This window comes from Rhipicephalus sanguineus, chromosome 11 (genome assembly GCF_013339695.2).
Source record: "Rhipicephalus sanguineus isolate Rsan-2018 chromosome 11, BIME_Rsan_1.4, whole genome shotgun sequence".
Taxonomy (NCBI): domain Eukaryota; kingdom Metazoa; phylum Arthropoda; class Arachnida; order Ixodida; family Ixodidae; genus Rhipicephalus; species Rhipicephalus sanguineus.
In genome coordinates this window covers 32,026,373-32,041,909 of record NC_051186.1, presented here as the reverse complement: position 1 = coordinate 32,041,909, position 15,537 = coordinate 32,026,373, and the positions used below count along the sequence as shown (strand labels likewise).

The 15,537-nt window shown below is 42.4% G+C and overlaps 1 protein-coding gene across 1 annotated transcript; it reads right to left on the bottom strand.

Moving 5' to 3' along the window:
• Positions 1-733: 733 nt before the first annotated feature.
• LOC119374726 (uncharacterized) lies at positions 734-15,128 on the bottom strand. Its single transcript, XM_037644915.2, has 10 exons — positions 14,592-15,128; positions 13,269-13,587; positions 12,537-12,671; positions 11,493-11,684; positions 10,771-11,010; positions 9,809-10,061; positions 8,460-8,770; positions 5,968-6,054; positions 5,778-5,881; positions 734-5,287 (listed from the first exon to the last, which is right to left on the bottom strand). The coding sequence occupies exons 1-10, from the start codon at positions 14,988-14,990 to the stop codon at positions 5,072-5,074; spliced, it is 2,256 nt and encodes a 751-aa protein (XP_037500843.1). The 5' UTR covers positions 14,991-15,128; the 3' UTR covers positions 734-5,071.
• Positions 15,129-15,537: the final 409 nt, after the last annotated feature.

Below are 15,537 nucleotides of genomic sequence, written 5' to 3'. Positions count from 1 at the left end.
ACGCTGTCACAGCAGGCGAGTGTTAATTTTTTTTATCCACGCTTTAAAGGCCAACTCCAGTGATTTTTTGGCCATGTCAAAGTAATGGTGCTTCTATGTTCCTGAGACGCTCCTGTTACGGGCCCGATAGCAGAAATACTCAGCAAATTGGAGAATAATTTTAAATAAGCAAAAAAGCGCAACACCGAAACCGAAACCCAACCGAGTGTACTGTCTACGTATGACATAGACGTTGTTACGAACGAACCCGAAGTCATGCAAGGCATGCCGGTCACACCGGCGCGGAGTATGAAAACTGTGACAGCCGGGACGAGCAGGCGCACAGTGGAGAGGTGAGCACGCTGCGCATCAGCTGTAATGTCTGCGACTGACAGTGCCGCTTCTGATACTGACAGTGTCTCGGCCAGCACAGCAGGTGCTCACTGTAGCGGCCGAAATTAGCGGTGCCCTCGGCTGCGTCACTTCCGCCGCCTTCCCAATACTAACGTCACAGACGCAATGTTGCCAATAATTGTGGGAAGCCAGGAGGGCGTTTGCAGACAGTCTTTAAAATTTATTTGCAAACAATCTGCGCTTGTCTCCAAGCCTGTAATTTGGCATAAATGACGGAAACGTGCAAAGGAACGTACCCAGCGAATTTCATTGAGATCCATCGACCTCGAAAAATCGCCGGAGTTGGCCTTTAATACGACTTGCAAAATGGGGTACAGTGTGTAGATCCATGCATGCTACCAGAGACAACACAAGATTCTGTATTTTCTAAAAACTTTTATTTCATCGTAAGAACACGAGGAGAACTACTAGCAAAACAGTTGACAACAAACGACAAAAGATGCTGGAGAAGTATGCCTTTAGTGAAGGAAAAAAAAAAGTTACATCGAAATTGAGGCAAGGCTTCAATAACATTCGCTTTCTCTTGGCTATGGCTCGGATTGACATTTGTTTTCTGACCGCATTGTTGCTGGTTGGCCTTAATATGTATTGTCTTTTGAGGGTTTTGCAACATTTAATGTTTTGTCTGTAGTGCTTTATATTGTGAATTGAGCTTGTTGCTGTAGATTTGAAGTTGCACAGTGTGTGCAACAGGCTTTGGTCTTTTGTCAGCATAATAGTCATACTACACAAGCACAGTCAATCGCAGAAGCGTGTAAGCCTCTGGTACATATTTATTTGCAGAAGGTTAAATGTAGAAATGCCGTTTAATTAACGGGCTTGGGGTCATTTAAAAAAAAATAAATTCAAGACTATTTGAGATGTAGAAACTCTATTTAGACAACTGCTACACCAATCTGAGTGAGCTTTGCTGCTTTCAAAAAAAAAAAAAGGGTTCTACTAAGTACTGTTAGGCCTTCAAATGTTTCTGCATAAATGGTCCAAAATCGCATAAATTTTGAAGAAAGTGTAGTGCTGCGATTATAACTTCACAACTATGCACCAATACTGATGCCACAATTTTGTCAATGGGGAATTTAGGGCAAACCAATCTAATGGTTAACTTACTAGACTTAATAATAACTTAGTTGAGTTTTATGAGAGCCATTCAGTAATGGCAGATTCATTAACAGTGTAAAGCTATTTTTTTGGTCATTGCATCCTATTAAATATGCAAGAATGTGACATCTGTCTACTGCAGTTGCAAAGTCACAGCCTCAAGACTTTACCTTCTTAGTTTTTTCTTTTCAATTTCTGATAACAAAAATTATATAAGGAAAAAACTCAGGGATTAGATCACTAATCATTGTCATAAAAAATAAAATAAATAAATAATAAATAAATAAATAAAAATACTTTTTTAAATTTTAAATTGCAGTGAACTTAATCTAGATTGGTTCAGAAGTGGCCATGCGGAAACGTTCTTGCATTTTGCGTACATAAATATAGAATGCCCGAAACAATGCTTTCTCACAATGGTGATGCTGCCCCGCAGCTTATCTTTGGACTAGCAGCCTCTTGTGTGCAGTATCTGAATACGAAAATAATTAGTCAAGCGATAACAGTAATGTATGAGCAACGTGGTGCTCTGTGAACTTAACTGACATAGATACCACATTATATCTAGAGATACTAATCTACTTGGCTCTGACTCTAGAAGAGGCATATTTGAAAAAGCTGAAAAAAGCTCCCACAGTGAGGTTTTTGACGATACGATGTGTTTACACAAAAGATTTTAATGATTTGTAATATTAAATATGTGATTACAACTTAGCTTTAAATGTTCAATAACCTTTGTCATAACATTGATATGACCCAATTTGCTGTTAATTATAATAAATTGCACTAAGAGAGATAAAGAACTCGAGTACTTCATAACTTTGCTTGTGCGGCGGTGGCATAGCACATAATGCACATTCTTCACATCTGTAAACATTTTTTTAGAAAACTTCTGAAATATCCACACAGGCGTTCGCTTAGTTGTCTACATCAACTCAACCATTCTACAGGGCTGTCTCGGAAATTCCTGTCGATTACATATACAGCAGATGCAAAGCATTAAAAAAAAGATCGTCGTACAAAAACCTACATCATTTTGCACTACATTCACTGTACAAATACTTGTGCTCTTACGTTCTAAAGTCTACTGTAAGCATTTGTGGCAAATCAGCACAAAATTATCATTGCGAACAGTTGCCAAGAGTTCTAGCTTAGAGATTATCACAACAGCTGAGTTGACGGTCTGGGACAAAAGATGAAATTTTGGTCGGTACACACAATGCATGCAAATGCTGTTCTTTTAAACTGCAACAGAAGCGGTGTATTTGCACAAGTGCTATGCTAGTTTGTTTATTTTCAGACGTAAATTTGAGATTTGTGCCTAAGTCAGAACTACATTTTACAAGTTTGATGCAAGGTTTTTTTTTTTTCTTACAGGTGCGTCAATATCGCTACCAAGTGCCTGAGAATACAGACCTTTTAATTGCACACAAAAATGATAAGCGCTAAAATATTGGCGAGTACAAAACTTTTCTAAACTATTTTTTCTGCAGTTGCAGAAAAAATGTAGTTGTGTTTCTTTGCATTTTCATTAACATTATAGCTGCAACACAAATGCATTTGTGATATAAAAAGTTTGACCAAGGCTAACACACACTGTACTTGAGGATCTGTCGTACATGTATGCGCAAATATGACAAGTTCTCAAGCAGCACAACCATTTCACGTCCACATTTTCAAATTGGGAATTGGAAATAACGCATGGTAAGCATGCTAAATATACATTGCGTACAAAATCACTATGATATCTAAGAACACTTGTTGTATCCACAGTTAAGCACAATTTAAGTGCGATGCCTGTATTTCACTGTTTAGGCGTCAGTAATAGCTTTTCTTTTTTGCTGAGGTAATAGTACTGTTCAACATTCTAAAACAAAGCTCACATCTGATGTCTGATACTTGTTGTAAGCATGTATTTTATACATGGTGATATTGGTGAGAAACAATTGAGACTTTGCTACATCTAATAATTTGCCATGCCGTGTTTGTTGTATTCAGGTGTAACTGTACTATTAAGTTTAAGATGTTATGGATGTTCTTGCCTTTCTTAATTTAGGACGAGAAGTTTTGAGAACTTAGTCCTTTTATTTTCTCATGGTTTGTTAAGTATTGACTCATTTGTAATCTTGCATGCTGCCTAACCATGAGGCCATCACAGTCAGGCCAAAGTACACCGATAAAGTACCACTCTTTGTGTCTCACCTGTAAAACTTGTACGTAGTTTCCAACAAATGCAGCAGACACCAAAAGTTTACACGGTGGGACTTCCGCAAAAATGCTCCATTCATGCAAACGTCGGGCACACAGCCTGGAATTCATATTTGCGCTCTTTACTAGTGCAATTGGCCGAAAATTTTACGGGGCATAGTCTCCAGAACAAACTAAAATTTCTGCTCGGTTAACGTTAATTGGAATGCAAGTTTGTGATGCAGGCAGAGTAGTTCTTGTGTCTGAAAAAGTATTGTGTACGGTGTACTACTCAATCAGCGGATAGTTGGAAGCAAGAATACTGAGTGGTGTGAAATGCCATATCAGGTGTTTCTATTCATATTGACTGACTGCGTACATTCTGCTCATAACTGTGAGTAATACACAGGCACACATTTCACAGCATGTGCCATTGATGACAAATATCAGAATGAATGAAGGTTTACTTTATAACCATGAGGTTTCTTGTATGAAGTGCTGATGACGTAAACTCATTTCATTGCCTTCTGTAAGAAGTTCCTTAATCAAGTGCACTACTTTTCTTTTAAGCTGTCAAAGTGCAATTTTCTCATGTTGTGTGCCTTTAAACCTGCACGAGGTCGAGCTACGATTGGTTTCTATTAATTAAGCAATGGTTAACTTGGCTCTCACTTTAAGTCAGAGATCTCAGTAGGTGACGATGCATTCCTGTGCACAATTAAGCTCATGAAAGCTCGGAACATATTCTGCTTGATTTGAGGAGGGATAGTATCGTGGCAATTAGGGATACTTGCACATAAGTTGTGCAGAACAAACGTAAAAGCCTGCCTTAGCAGCATTGTTATCTAAGGTGCGTGAGTGCGATAGTGAATAATGTGCACTGTAGAAAGGCCCAATACGCTGACCATTATGTACACGACACTTTTCCAAAGGCCAGTGGCCGCACTAACCCATTGCTTGTGCAATGCACGGGTGACAACACCCTTCTTGCCTGTTCTCTTTCATACCTTCCTTCCTAAAATATCTACCACTTGATTTTTGTTCACTGACTTAGATTTTCCTGACTGTTGTGTCCAAAATGAAAACTGAATGTTTCCTGGTGGTTCAATTCCTTCGTGACAAATCTTATACTTGCAAGGTTCCTTGCGCTACTCATTTCTGCATGTTCGTTCAGAGCATTGTTACAGCTACACACTTTCATGGCAATCTCAAAGGCACCATTGATTTCAACCTGCGGATAGCTCGAACCAATGCTCTGTGTTCCCAATCGAGTGAGGTTAACGAAAGTCGAGCGTAACGGACATTAAGTGAAAGCCACATCTTCTCTCGAGATACAAACTTTCAAAAAGGTACTCTGTCTTCACTTATCGACATACTTGCAACATAGTGAGGTTTAGAGATACATTCCGTTGACCAGGTAGTCGGCATCGTGCGCGAGCGACGACCGGCCGCCTCGGCGTGCTAGCCGGTGTCGCGCCAATCGAAGACGACAGCCGACCAACACGAGCAGGAGACCCGTGATGCAGAGGCCCAATGTGAGGGCCAGCACGGCACTGCCCGATTCCGGTTCGGCCCCGCGGCTCCCTTGCTCCACTTGGGTAAAGCTCACCTGCAATCCGAGGCGTTATCATGCTGGGAAAAGTATGCTATACAATAGTTCTTTACAAAAATTACTACATTCAGCACGAAAATTCCTTCGTTATATTTGCATCATATTCACATCAGACTCGCATATTCACATCATGTAAGCATACAGAGTGCTTCATACAATGCTTTTGCATCTGAAATATTATGTTAATAAAGAAGTTGTGGTCACTGGCCAAGTCAAAGTGAAAAACCAGACATTTTGACACCCATACGAGTTCCTTGATCACACTTATCCTGAAACATCTCTGCTTGTTTTTCATCTTGACGTGGTCAGTGGCTACAACTTATTCATCGTCTTGTTACCAGGGGTGCTATTCTGGACACTGTCAAAATCAGCCATATTGCCAAATTCTGTAATGGCGGCATTTTAAACCAATCACAGAGGTCGTAATAGTCCTCTGGTTTAATTGGAGTTAACAAGGTGGTGAAATGTGTGTAACATTCAACCTCACCTGCATGTTAGCAACTTCGTGGAGCCTGCTGTACTGTACAGGCCTCTCATTGTGATGTGGCACTTCAGACCCAGCCGCTGCCTTTGCTGGTTTTGCTTGAGGCTCTGAAAAGTGATTCAGCATCATACACAGTAACATGATCAGCACATGGCAATCACTCTTTTTCGGGTGCTAGAGTAGCGTGACTCACTCTGCAGGTGCTCTGTGATGTGCTTTGAACTACTTTGATGGGGTGCCGGTGGGGGTGCCACTTCGACAACAGGCTGATAGAAGGTGTCTGTGGCAACAAACGTCAGTTAATTCAGTGCTTCAGTGCAGGAATGAAGTTTGTTGAACATTATGCTGTGGCATTCAAGTGTTTACAGTCACAACTTATGTGATGCAAAGCTGAATTAGCACGACTAAGTAATAAACAAGGAAGGAAACAAAATTTTAGCTTATTCACGTGAATTCGAGGTTAAAATTCACTTGAGATGCAAGAATCCAAACATATGGATAAATTTGAACTGGCTCAAATGAAATATGCTAAGTTGAAAATAAAATAGGCAGTTAGCGAATGCCTCAGTAAAAGCACAAGCTCGATCTTTGTTCTCGGATGTTGATTTAAGTGTGATGAAAATAGAATTTTCAAAAGGAATAAGAATTGTGAGATTTCAACTCTAACTGCTCAACAAGAACAGATACTGAAGTGCCGAAGTCCGTCCCTGACAGTGTGTCAAAAGCAGACATATATTGAGCGTTATAGTATGTTTATTCTTGGCATGATATCTTATGCTGGTCAGGTCAGGCTTAGAATGAATATTCTAAGCCCCTTTGAAGAAGTTATGGTATGCTGAACTTTCATGAGCAAAATCTTAGCTTGACATAAACTCGGTTGCGAATGTTCAACATGCCATAACTTTTGTTCAAACAAAATTCCTTTAGAACATCCATTCTTCTTTCACTGCACATAGTGCTCATTCCAGATGATTGTGATATGTTCATTTGTTTTGTAACTCTCGCAGTTTAGTAGCAAATCCTACTCCTAACAGTATAACAAATTTGAAGGTAAAACTGGTAAGCGCAAATAAACAAGACAGGGACACAGGAAGAATGCACATGAACAGGTGCTCGTAGTATAACAAATGTTTCAAGTGGTGAGAACCACATTGGATGGACATGAGTTTCATTTCAGTCATAAATAAAAGGCGATTAGTACTTTGGAATTGCATACATGTGAGTGGACATGCCCTAGCTGAAACCCCACACGAGAAACATTTATATTACAACAGCCTTTTAAGTGATAATAGCAGGGAGATCTGCCGCAAATGTTGTCAACATCTTCATGCGAGAAACCAAGAACCTGTAACTAATTGCTTTTCTGAAGCAGAATAAAGAGCAAGAAACTGCTTTGTGCTGGAAACATGCAGATGTTATCCATTATGTTCCCACCTGACTCTGTTGCAGAGCAGATCATAAAAGCATTGCACTTGATGATGTAGGTTATGCGCATGCACTACACACAACTGAAAAACCATGCAGTGAACTTCATTAACCCTTTCAGCCCTGGATTTTTTATTTTGGTCTGGGACATTTTTTGTGTTTGTTTTCCTAATAGCTATGACCTCAGAAGACCCCAAACGAAAAATTGAGCCAGTGGTGCAATTATTAATGGATTTACAGACATGACATCAAATTAGGTCATCAGGGCTCAGCGGTTGTGAAATGAGAAAAATGGCATCTTTTTTCCCGCTATTCACTAGAGTTCACAAAATGTGAACCACGTCTCATTTTTCAGTGTGATACTCATTGAAACAGCTTCGGTACGTCGACCCGAAAATTGCGCTTAGCCGCCTCAGCTAACCCACCACGGCGTCACCCATGACTTCGGTCAAGCTTCTTCTTCACTACGGCTCCCAGTTCCTATGCATGTCACAATTTTGGTGTTAAACGCAGTGGGGATCATTGAAGAAGTATTCCCCCAAGAATGAACAGTTTTGGTTTCATTTCAGAGGTGCTAGGGGAAATGTTGCGTCATGGTGTCAATTGACACCGCCAGGGCCGAAAGGGTTAAAGGGGCCCCCGAATACTTTTTGAACATGGTCAGAAAATAATGCCGACCTGTGATTAGGGACTACTGTAAACATGAAAGCCAGTTACCGCGTTGCATGCAGGATGAAATTTACAGTTTCATGTCAAGAACAGCCAAAGGTCACTTTCTACTGCTTCGGCAATGTCATCATCAATTATGCAGCTGGGAGGAGCAAGCGGGCATGACGTGTATTGGCTGATTTCATGAATGACTCACTAGCGGACAACCTCAGAAGCCATGTGCCATGTCATGAAAGAACTGTGACCATTAAGATGCTGCCACATGCCAATGCTGTGCCTGCTTGAACGAGAAGCAGCAGCCTATAATGGTAAAAAAAAAAGACAAGCCATGATGTGCTGCAATTTAACTTCTTGGCAGTGCATTCCCTCTAGCCATCTCCTCAAACCCTGTGTAGGTTCCAGCAAGGAGAAAGAACGCAGTTTGCTTTTGTGTGATAATTTCACTTATACTTGATGGAATCAATAAACTTCAGCAGGAGATTCATGAGGCAGCATAGCTCAGTAGTGGGGTCATTCTATGATAACTTATGAAACTGTCACAGGGCACCTTTAAGGGTTCTTGATCATAAATATTAACCAGAGGTGCCTCACCATCTTCGTTGGTGGCTGGTGCAAGTGGCTTGGCTGGCATCACGGGATGCGGCTTGAGCTTTGGCTGCTCCGGAGCTTGTGGCTGTGTCTCCAGCTGTGAGTCGGGCTGCGAATCTTGCGTGAGGCCCTGTTGCTGGCCTATGGCTTGTTCTGCAAGCTTGCCACCTGGCATATCCTGCTGCAAACCCTGCACTGGTCGATTTGAATGGCCTCCTCCAATGCCAGGGTGCAGTCGTCGACTGTATGGAGCCACGGTTGGAGCGTATGGCTGGGGCCCGTAACTGTCACTTTGATCCACGGGAACCAAGGGCCTGCAGAGATGCAGCACATGAATTAGATCTGGCGAGTAACTTGCAGGCTATGCACGTGCCCCTTTCTCGGCCCCCTTGACTCTTTCTGAAATTTCTGTCTACTACAGGGTACCTGGCATAATGTGAAACTCCACAACGCCTGTATGCCCCATCCCCTCTATAGTCAGAGGCACTCCCCTGCATCCTCCCTCTTTTTCATTAAAGAAAGAAAGGCAGCACTACTGCTAGAGGTTATGTAGAACCCTATAAACCAATCTGGAAACTGAAAACCTGAAACCAACTGGTTTCAGTTGTGAGCCAATTTACCATTGTACTCCTTGTTCAGACCAGCTGGAATGCAATCCTTTCCTGTACTGGTAGGTCTAGGATGCTAGGATGAGGAAAATTCTGTTATCAAGCTGCCTGTTATGCAGATAACTCGTCTTCATTATTCTGTAATATGAAGATTGGGTACAGGAAAGAGCATCTCATTGCAGGAAAGACACTTTTTCCTGTTCTGGTCTTCCGACTGTTTTGCATCTTATTGCACTGCATTAAGTATGAGCCTACAAGCCAAGCAAATTTAGTGATTCGATCGTTAAACTTATTCTGTAGTACTTTTTGCCTTCTGTTCTTATTTCAGTGTAATAAGTATGAACAAGTTAGTCCAGCAATGAACCAGTTTTTAACTATGACCATAAGTGTGTGCAGAGGGGGAGGGGGGAAGACTTTGCACCATGCTTTTACTCAGTCAAACCTGTCTCGCAGTTGTTCAATGTGCAGGGTTATGGCCATGCAGGTCTTTGACGATAATGCGGTGACAGAGGACCCCGGATGTTGCATTCCAAGAACTGTTTGCTTCCCACTTTTACCGCTTAGGTCAGGAACCAAGGGCAGGCCATTGTGAGCAGCATGTCAGCGCTTACTTTTTATTTTTGCACCCATTGCGAAGCTTGTTTTCTTTAGGTCTCGACCATTGAGAGGAGGGGTGGAACTTGGCTCCCGCTAGTGGAGAACCCTGGCTGTTATTGCGACATCATGCTTTTGTCATATACCTACCCACGGCTCATTTTCCAACGACTGGGTGGGTAGTCCTGAACAGAGGACACCTGTTGTTTCTGCTGCTGCAGTTCGTGCTGCAGCTGTTTGAGCTGGTGTTGGCGAAACTGTTGCTGCTGGTAGCGCTGCTGCTGTAACCTTTGCTGCTGTTGCTGGAGCTCTTGCTGCTGCATTTGCTGCTGCTGGTATTGGTGCTGCTGCTGAAGGTTCATTCTTGGCTTCTGGGCTCTGTAATTCTGTGGCTGCATGATTCCTGTAGTTGAAGAGAATAACTTATCTGTTAATTAAGTACTTGGGTGCAACACTTGGATTCATACAAACTTGGATATTTGTACTGAAGTCATTTTAGACATATAACACAGTATGGTATATAATATATTGTACATGGTGTGGTATCGCATGGCATAGTGCCATCTACATGAAGACAGGGCCACAGGGGCACATTGCCTCCTTCTCCGCGGGGCCCTAAAGCTCCTGCTTAGGTCTGTGTTGTCACAACACACCAAATGCTTGCTGAAGCAGACACACCTGATATTGTGTAATGCACATTATGGTGTTGTATATGGTATGGCATATGATGTGGTGTGATTACAGTATGGTATACAGCAAGGTGTATGATATGGTACACAGTAATGGCATGTGATACGGTATGATTATGGTATCGTATATGGCGGGGTGTATGGTATGATACGCAGTATGGTGTAGGGTATAGTATATGGTATGGCATATGGTATAGTGCAGTAAATTGTATGGTGTCGAGTGTGGCATGGTGTAATATGTAATACGGTATTGATTGGTGGTGTAATCAACTATACGTTCAGCTGAAGCTGCATTCAGATGTAGAAAGGCATACAGCAAAGCATTATAATGCTATAGACATATAATTACATATACATCATGACTTTTGCTACTATTTTATAAGCATCTCTATTAAGGACCTGTATTAAGGATTTTAGCATTACCATCAGCAACCATGGGGTAGAGCTGTGTATCGGCATCGTTGATCCAGTACCGATAACTCTCAGGGTAGGCCTGTCCATAGTCGTAGTACTTCTGTTCTGGTGCAAAAGGTTCTTCGTATGGGTCTCTGTACTCTGGTCGGGCATGACTGTGGCTGCTTTCATCGCCCCAACGAAGCCTGTTGTTGTGAGGCAACGGTGGGAAGCTGTTATGGCCATTGAGCATAGGCTTTGGAATCCTACCTGCAGTGGGCAATGAAGAAAGAGTGTCTAAAATGTCAGTTTTTCTAAAAACCTGTATTTAATCTTTATTATTACCTTGCATAAAATCTGGTCAGATTGACCAATGTATGTGCTCCTAGAGACAAAAGTCTTTGAGACACGCGCTTCATGGCAAATACAAATTTCTGCTGTTTTAATGCATGTGTGACCATACTAACTTCATAGATAACTGTGTGGGTTGCGACACTGTTACAGGCTTAAACATTTAATAAGAGGCTTTGCTCTCAGGCTAAGCAAGAATTCAGCTTTTTCGAAAATCTCGTGTCCCGGGCTCTTATGTCTCCGATCCTGGAGGCAGTGCAAAGCCACATTAAGTGCAGAAAGCTTTCGTGGGGAGTGGGGGAGGATCAATACATCTACTGAGAAGGAAAAAAAGGCTTTTGCCTTCGAGTCGTCTCAGGCGAATGCCATAAGGGACCCTGTGAGTTTTTCGTTCCACACACCTCCCATATCGACCGCAGGGCTGTGTCGAGGGCCGTCATCACCTGCAGAAGGTTGAGGGGAATTGGCCGGAGGTGCTCTGTCCTGCTGTTCTGTGTCCACGGCTGCGGTGCTTCCTGGCCGAGCGTGTTCGGCCGTTGTCGGCAAAGTCGTCGTAGATGGGCTGGCCGTAGCGCTGCTAGCCTCGGGTATCTCTGTTCAAAGCAGTTTGACAAATGATACAGTGTGAGCACTTTTTCGAAGTTAACCTTGTAATTTTAAAAAGATTACTACATGCTAATATATCAGGATGTCATATTGGCTGATGTCTTATTGATATAGTTGATTTGCCGGCAGGAGAATCATAATATAATACGTTATATAGGCTGATTGCAATGGTGGTGACCATGGTGGAGACCATGATGGTGGTAGTGGTGATGATGACAGCATTTTGTTCTATGCTGTTCTGCCCTGGTAAATGCAACATTGCTGCCAGTCATCTCATTTACTTCTATATGTTAATTAGTTCTTCAATATTTAACACTCATTTTTTGCTGACAAAATGTGTCAGTAATTACAATTAGTCGCACACAGGATGTTCATATGCATGCTTATCAACAATATTTTGATAAGGCATTTATCTTTGCTGACATAAGCATTTAGAAGCTTTGGGCCAAGTAGCAAACAACGAAGTTTCTGAAGCATCAGCCATTATCCAGATCAGGTCATACATGGATTCATGATACATGTACTGTTAGTGGTTACACTTTTATTCTTCTTTGAAATAAGCTGTATGTTTAGATGTGTTGTTATCATCAGCAACACCTTCACACAAACATACACACTGACCACTCATTTTCTTGTTTGCTTGCTTGTTCATTCATTCATTCATTCATAGCATCATTAGGTATTACAGTACAAGTAGAGTAGTATCAATGTTTTCATCCAAGACACATACCATACCAAAACAGCAAAAAAAGATCTTTAATGAGCATGCAAGAACTTTAGATAAGAAGTTTCAAAAACAAGGGGGATTGGTGGCCAGCGTATTTTGGGCCAGAACTTACTCGCACCAGGGCACTTGAGGTCTTCAGCTTCGTCGCTTCCATCAACGCACTGTGGTATGCCATCGCAGACGTTGTATACAGCGATGCATTCGCTGGAGTTTTGGCAGCGAAACTGGTAGTGCTGACACTGGTGGCCTGTAAATTTACATACAATATCGCTGCACTCTGTGGAACGTCTAGAGAGTGACACTGCATGCTTGTGAGCTAAGCGGGCCAGCAGAACGCATTCTATTCGGCCTCTGTAAACTGAATAAGGAGGCTAACTGCGCACTAACTTTCTTTCTGCTGAAATTTCTTTCCGACAGCTGCATATATGAGTTCCTGCGGTCTTAGCTTTACTGTAGTTTCTCCTTGCACACAAACTTATATTTTAAAAAGATAGGTTAATGAATAAATAACCCGTAAGGTTATTAAGGAGACAATGAGGGTTAAAAGTTTGTGAACCACCACTGTATAGGAGAAATATGTAATCTTCATTTGTTAGTACCTTCTGCGTCTTCTCAGGTGCTGAGAAGGCGGTCACTGAACAAGCAATGTCATCATTCTCATCACTTGAAGTCTTCATTCTACCCTGAACCGCACTAGCGGGAGCCTATGTATTTTGTTTGCTTCACTTCCCTGAAGCAGTTTGTGTGCTGCTTATTTGTTAAAGCAAAACCAACTCTCCTGAATTCGCACTTAAAAGTACATATTTCTTCCTCATTGTGTTGACTAATTGATTACGATGCTTACTGTCCGGTGATTCGTCTTGATCATTCTCGGCTTGACCCACATTGGCTTGATGTGGAGTACTCGTGCTTGTGGTTGGCTTGGGTGCCTGTGTCACGGCGGGCGGATTGTGCGGTGGTGCTCCTGCATCGCTAGTGAGTAGCGGTCGGGGCTGACGTAGCTGCGTGAGTTCTTGCTCGTGGTGGGAGCCGGACCAGACGGGGGCCTCGGTGTTGCGCGTCGGCAAGGTGAGCACAGAGACGGTGTAGAACGTGTGGGCCGTGAACAGGCACAGAAAGTGCGATGGCGGCCCACAGTCGAACAGGTAACAGCTGCCTTTTCCCTGCATCCCAACATCGATATCACATCAAAATGGATGTCGGCAGCGTGGTCTGATAGCGACATGGTATGTAAGACACAACCGAATGAATCGAACAGATATTTAGGCCAGGGAAAGCATAGAGGACGTTAACTGTTGTCTTTAACTGTGGTGTACTAATTGTGATGCAAATTGAAATGAATTCAAGAGGACGGAAAATCACCCTTTCCATCGGTGAGATCTGAACCCACAACCTTTGAAGGTTGTGGGTTCAGAGTGCAGTTAGTTGCACATCGTGTTAATAACGGGAAAATAAAATTTGTAATGACATCACTGCTGTGTTTACACTGATATTGAAGGTGTGTTAAGAACTATTTTCTGTGATTTATTTACCACACCAGGTCGCTATTTTACCGCAGCTAGTATAGTACTCGTAAAAGTGCACTGAATGCTTCAGATGATATATACTTATTATGTATACTGAACCCTTCTGAACATTCTAATAACATGTATAGAGCTAAAATTAACATAACGTAATTTCATACTGTAAAATGATTTTTGCTGATACATGTTTGCAGGTTTATCTGCACAAAATTAAAAAAAATTGCATTTTTAAAAGAGTATGATATATACGTGATGAGCATTTCATACAATAAAGAGGCTCCAATTTTTTTATCATATTGACATTATTTATATGTATATGAGCAATATATACTTGTTGCATAGAATAAAGATACAGTAAGAGAAGAACCTGCAGGTTTCCTGCATATAATTCTAAGGAGAACACATAATTCAATGGAAATTTGAGATTAATTCTCCCTTGTATGCGTGAACAGTAAGACCAACGATGCATGCAGCTGTCAATTCCATGCCGCCAGTGACTTTAGATTGTTTTCCTTTCACGGCCCCGCGCGGCGTCCCCTAAACATTTGCGGGATGATGTTCGAACTGCATGTAGTTCACTCTTAGCGCGCGCCCTGTTCAGTGAACATTATCGACACAGATCTCGCACCAACATTTATGCGTACCTTTTCTTCGAACACGGCTACGTTGCAGCTAGTCGTCTCCCAACACCACAGCGTGCAGTCCCGGTTGGAGCTGAGCTCGGTTTCGTTCAGGTATCGCGCACCCATACGCCGAGAGTCTTCGGTACGAATGATGCGGTTCTCGTTCACCTGGAAGCTTTCCAGCGCGTCTCGCATGGCCGCACTGGTTTCCGCGATCGAATGCGAAGGATTGGGCCTCTTCTGAAGCGTGCGACCGCCGCCTGGAACAATTGCCGCCTGAGAGGCAGCGGCGACTGGAAGCGATGGCTTAGCCGCAGCGACGGTAGGTTTTGCCGTGAAGCCCTCCTGCGCGAACGTGATGGATAGCAATACGAGGAAGACTGCGAGGCCAGCGACTTTGCAAGCGCAAACGCGACACATTTTTTTGCTTTGCCTCGTGCGAACTTTGCGTGCGAACCTCGGAGATTCTATCTCGCTGCCGTTTTTCTGCGCATTGTAAAGATGGTAGTACGTCGTGCTTATACGCCGATGGCCGACATTTCGTTAATATTTTTGCGCTTGCCTGTTTGATTGTTTGTTGAGGACCGTAATGAACGGGCTGTGCGCATGCGTTGTTGAACTACCTGCATAATAAGGTAGCCAATTAGCTAGTAAAGATAATCATCTATATTTATGAACATCGGAAGTGTGCTGGTTATTCGAGTGAAATTGAAACGTGTTTGCGCCGACTTGCGCACATACTCGCGCAGTTTCGCTTTCGGTTCTGTCAACATAAAAAAAAAAAAAACTTATGGCGGTAAGAATTTACTATTTGAATTTGCAAGCTACATCTGCCTTGAAAAATTCAGACGTCTACACTTTTTACATGTAGTCACAAATCGCTCAACCCATCATCATGTGCCCATCATTCATGCATCGTTTATTAACAATAAAAAAAACTAATGAGCACTTACAGATTGTCCCGTTA

Coding starts and splice junctions, on each gene's coding strand:
- LOC119374726 (XM_037644915.2), bottom strand. CDS start 14,990: ATGTGTCGCGTTTGCGCTTGCAAAGTCGCTGGCCTCGCAGTCTTCCTC. Junction 11,685..12,536: donor CCTCAAGTGCCCTGGTGCGA/GTAAGTTCTGGC, acceptor TGCTTTGAACAG/AGATACCCGAGGCTAGCAGC. Junction 6,055..8,459: donor ACCAGCCACCAACGAAGATG/GTGAGGCACCTC, acceptor TTGTTGCCACAG/ACACCTTCTATCAGCCTGTT.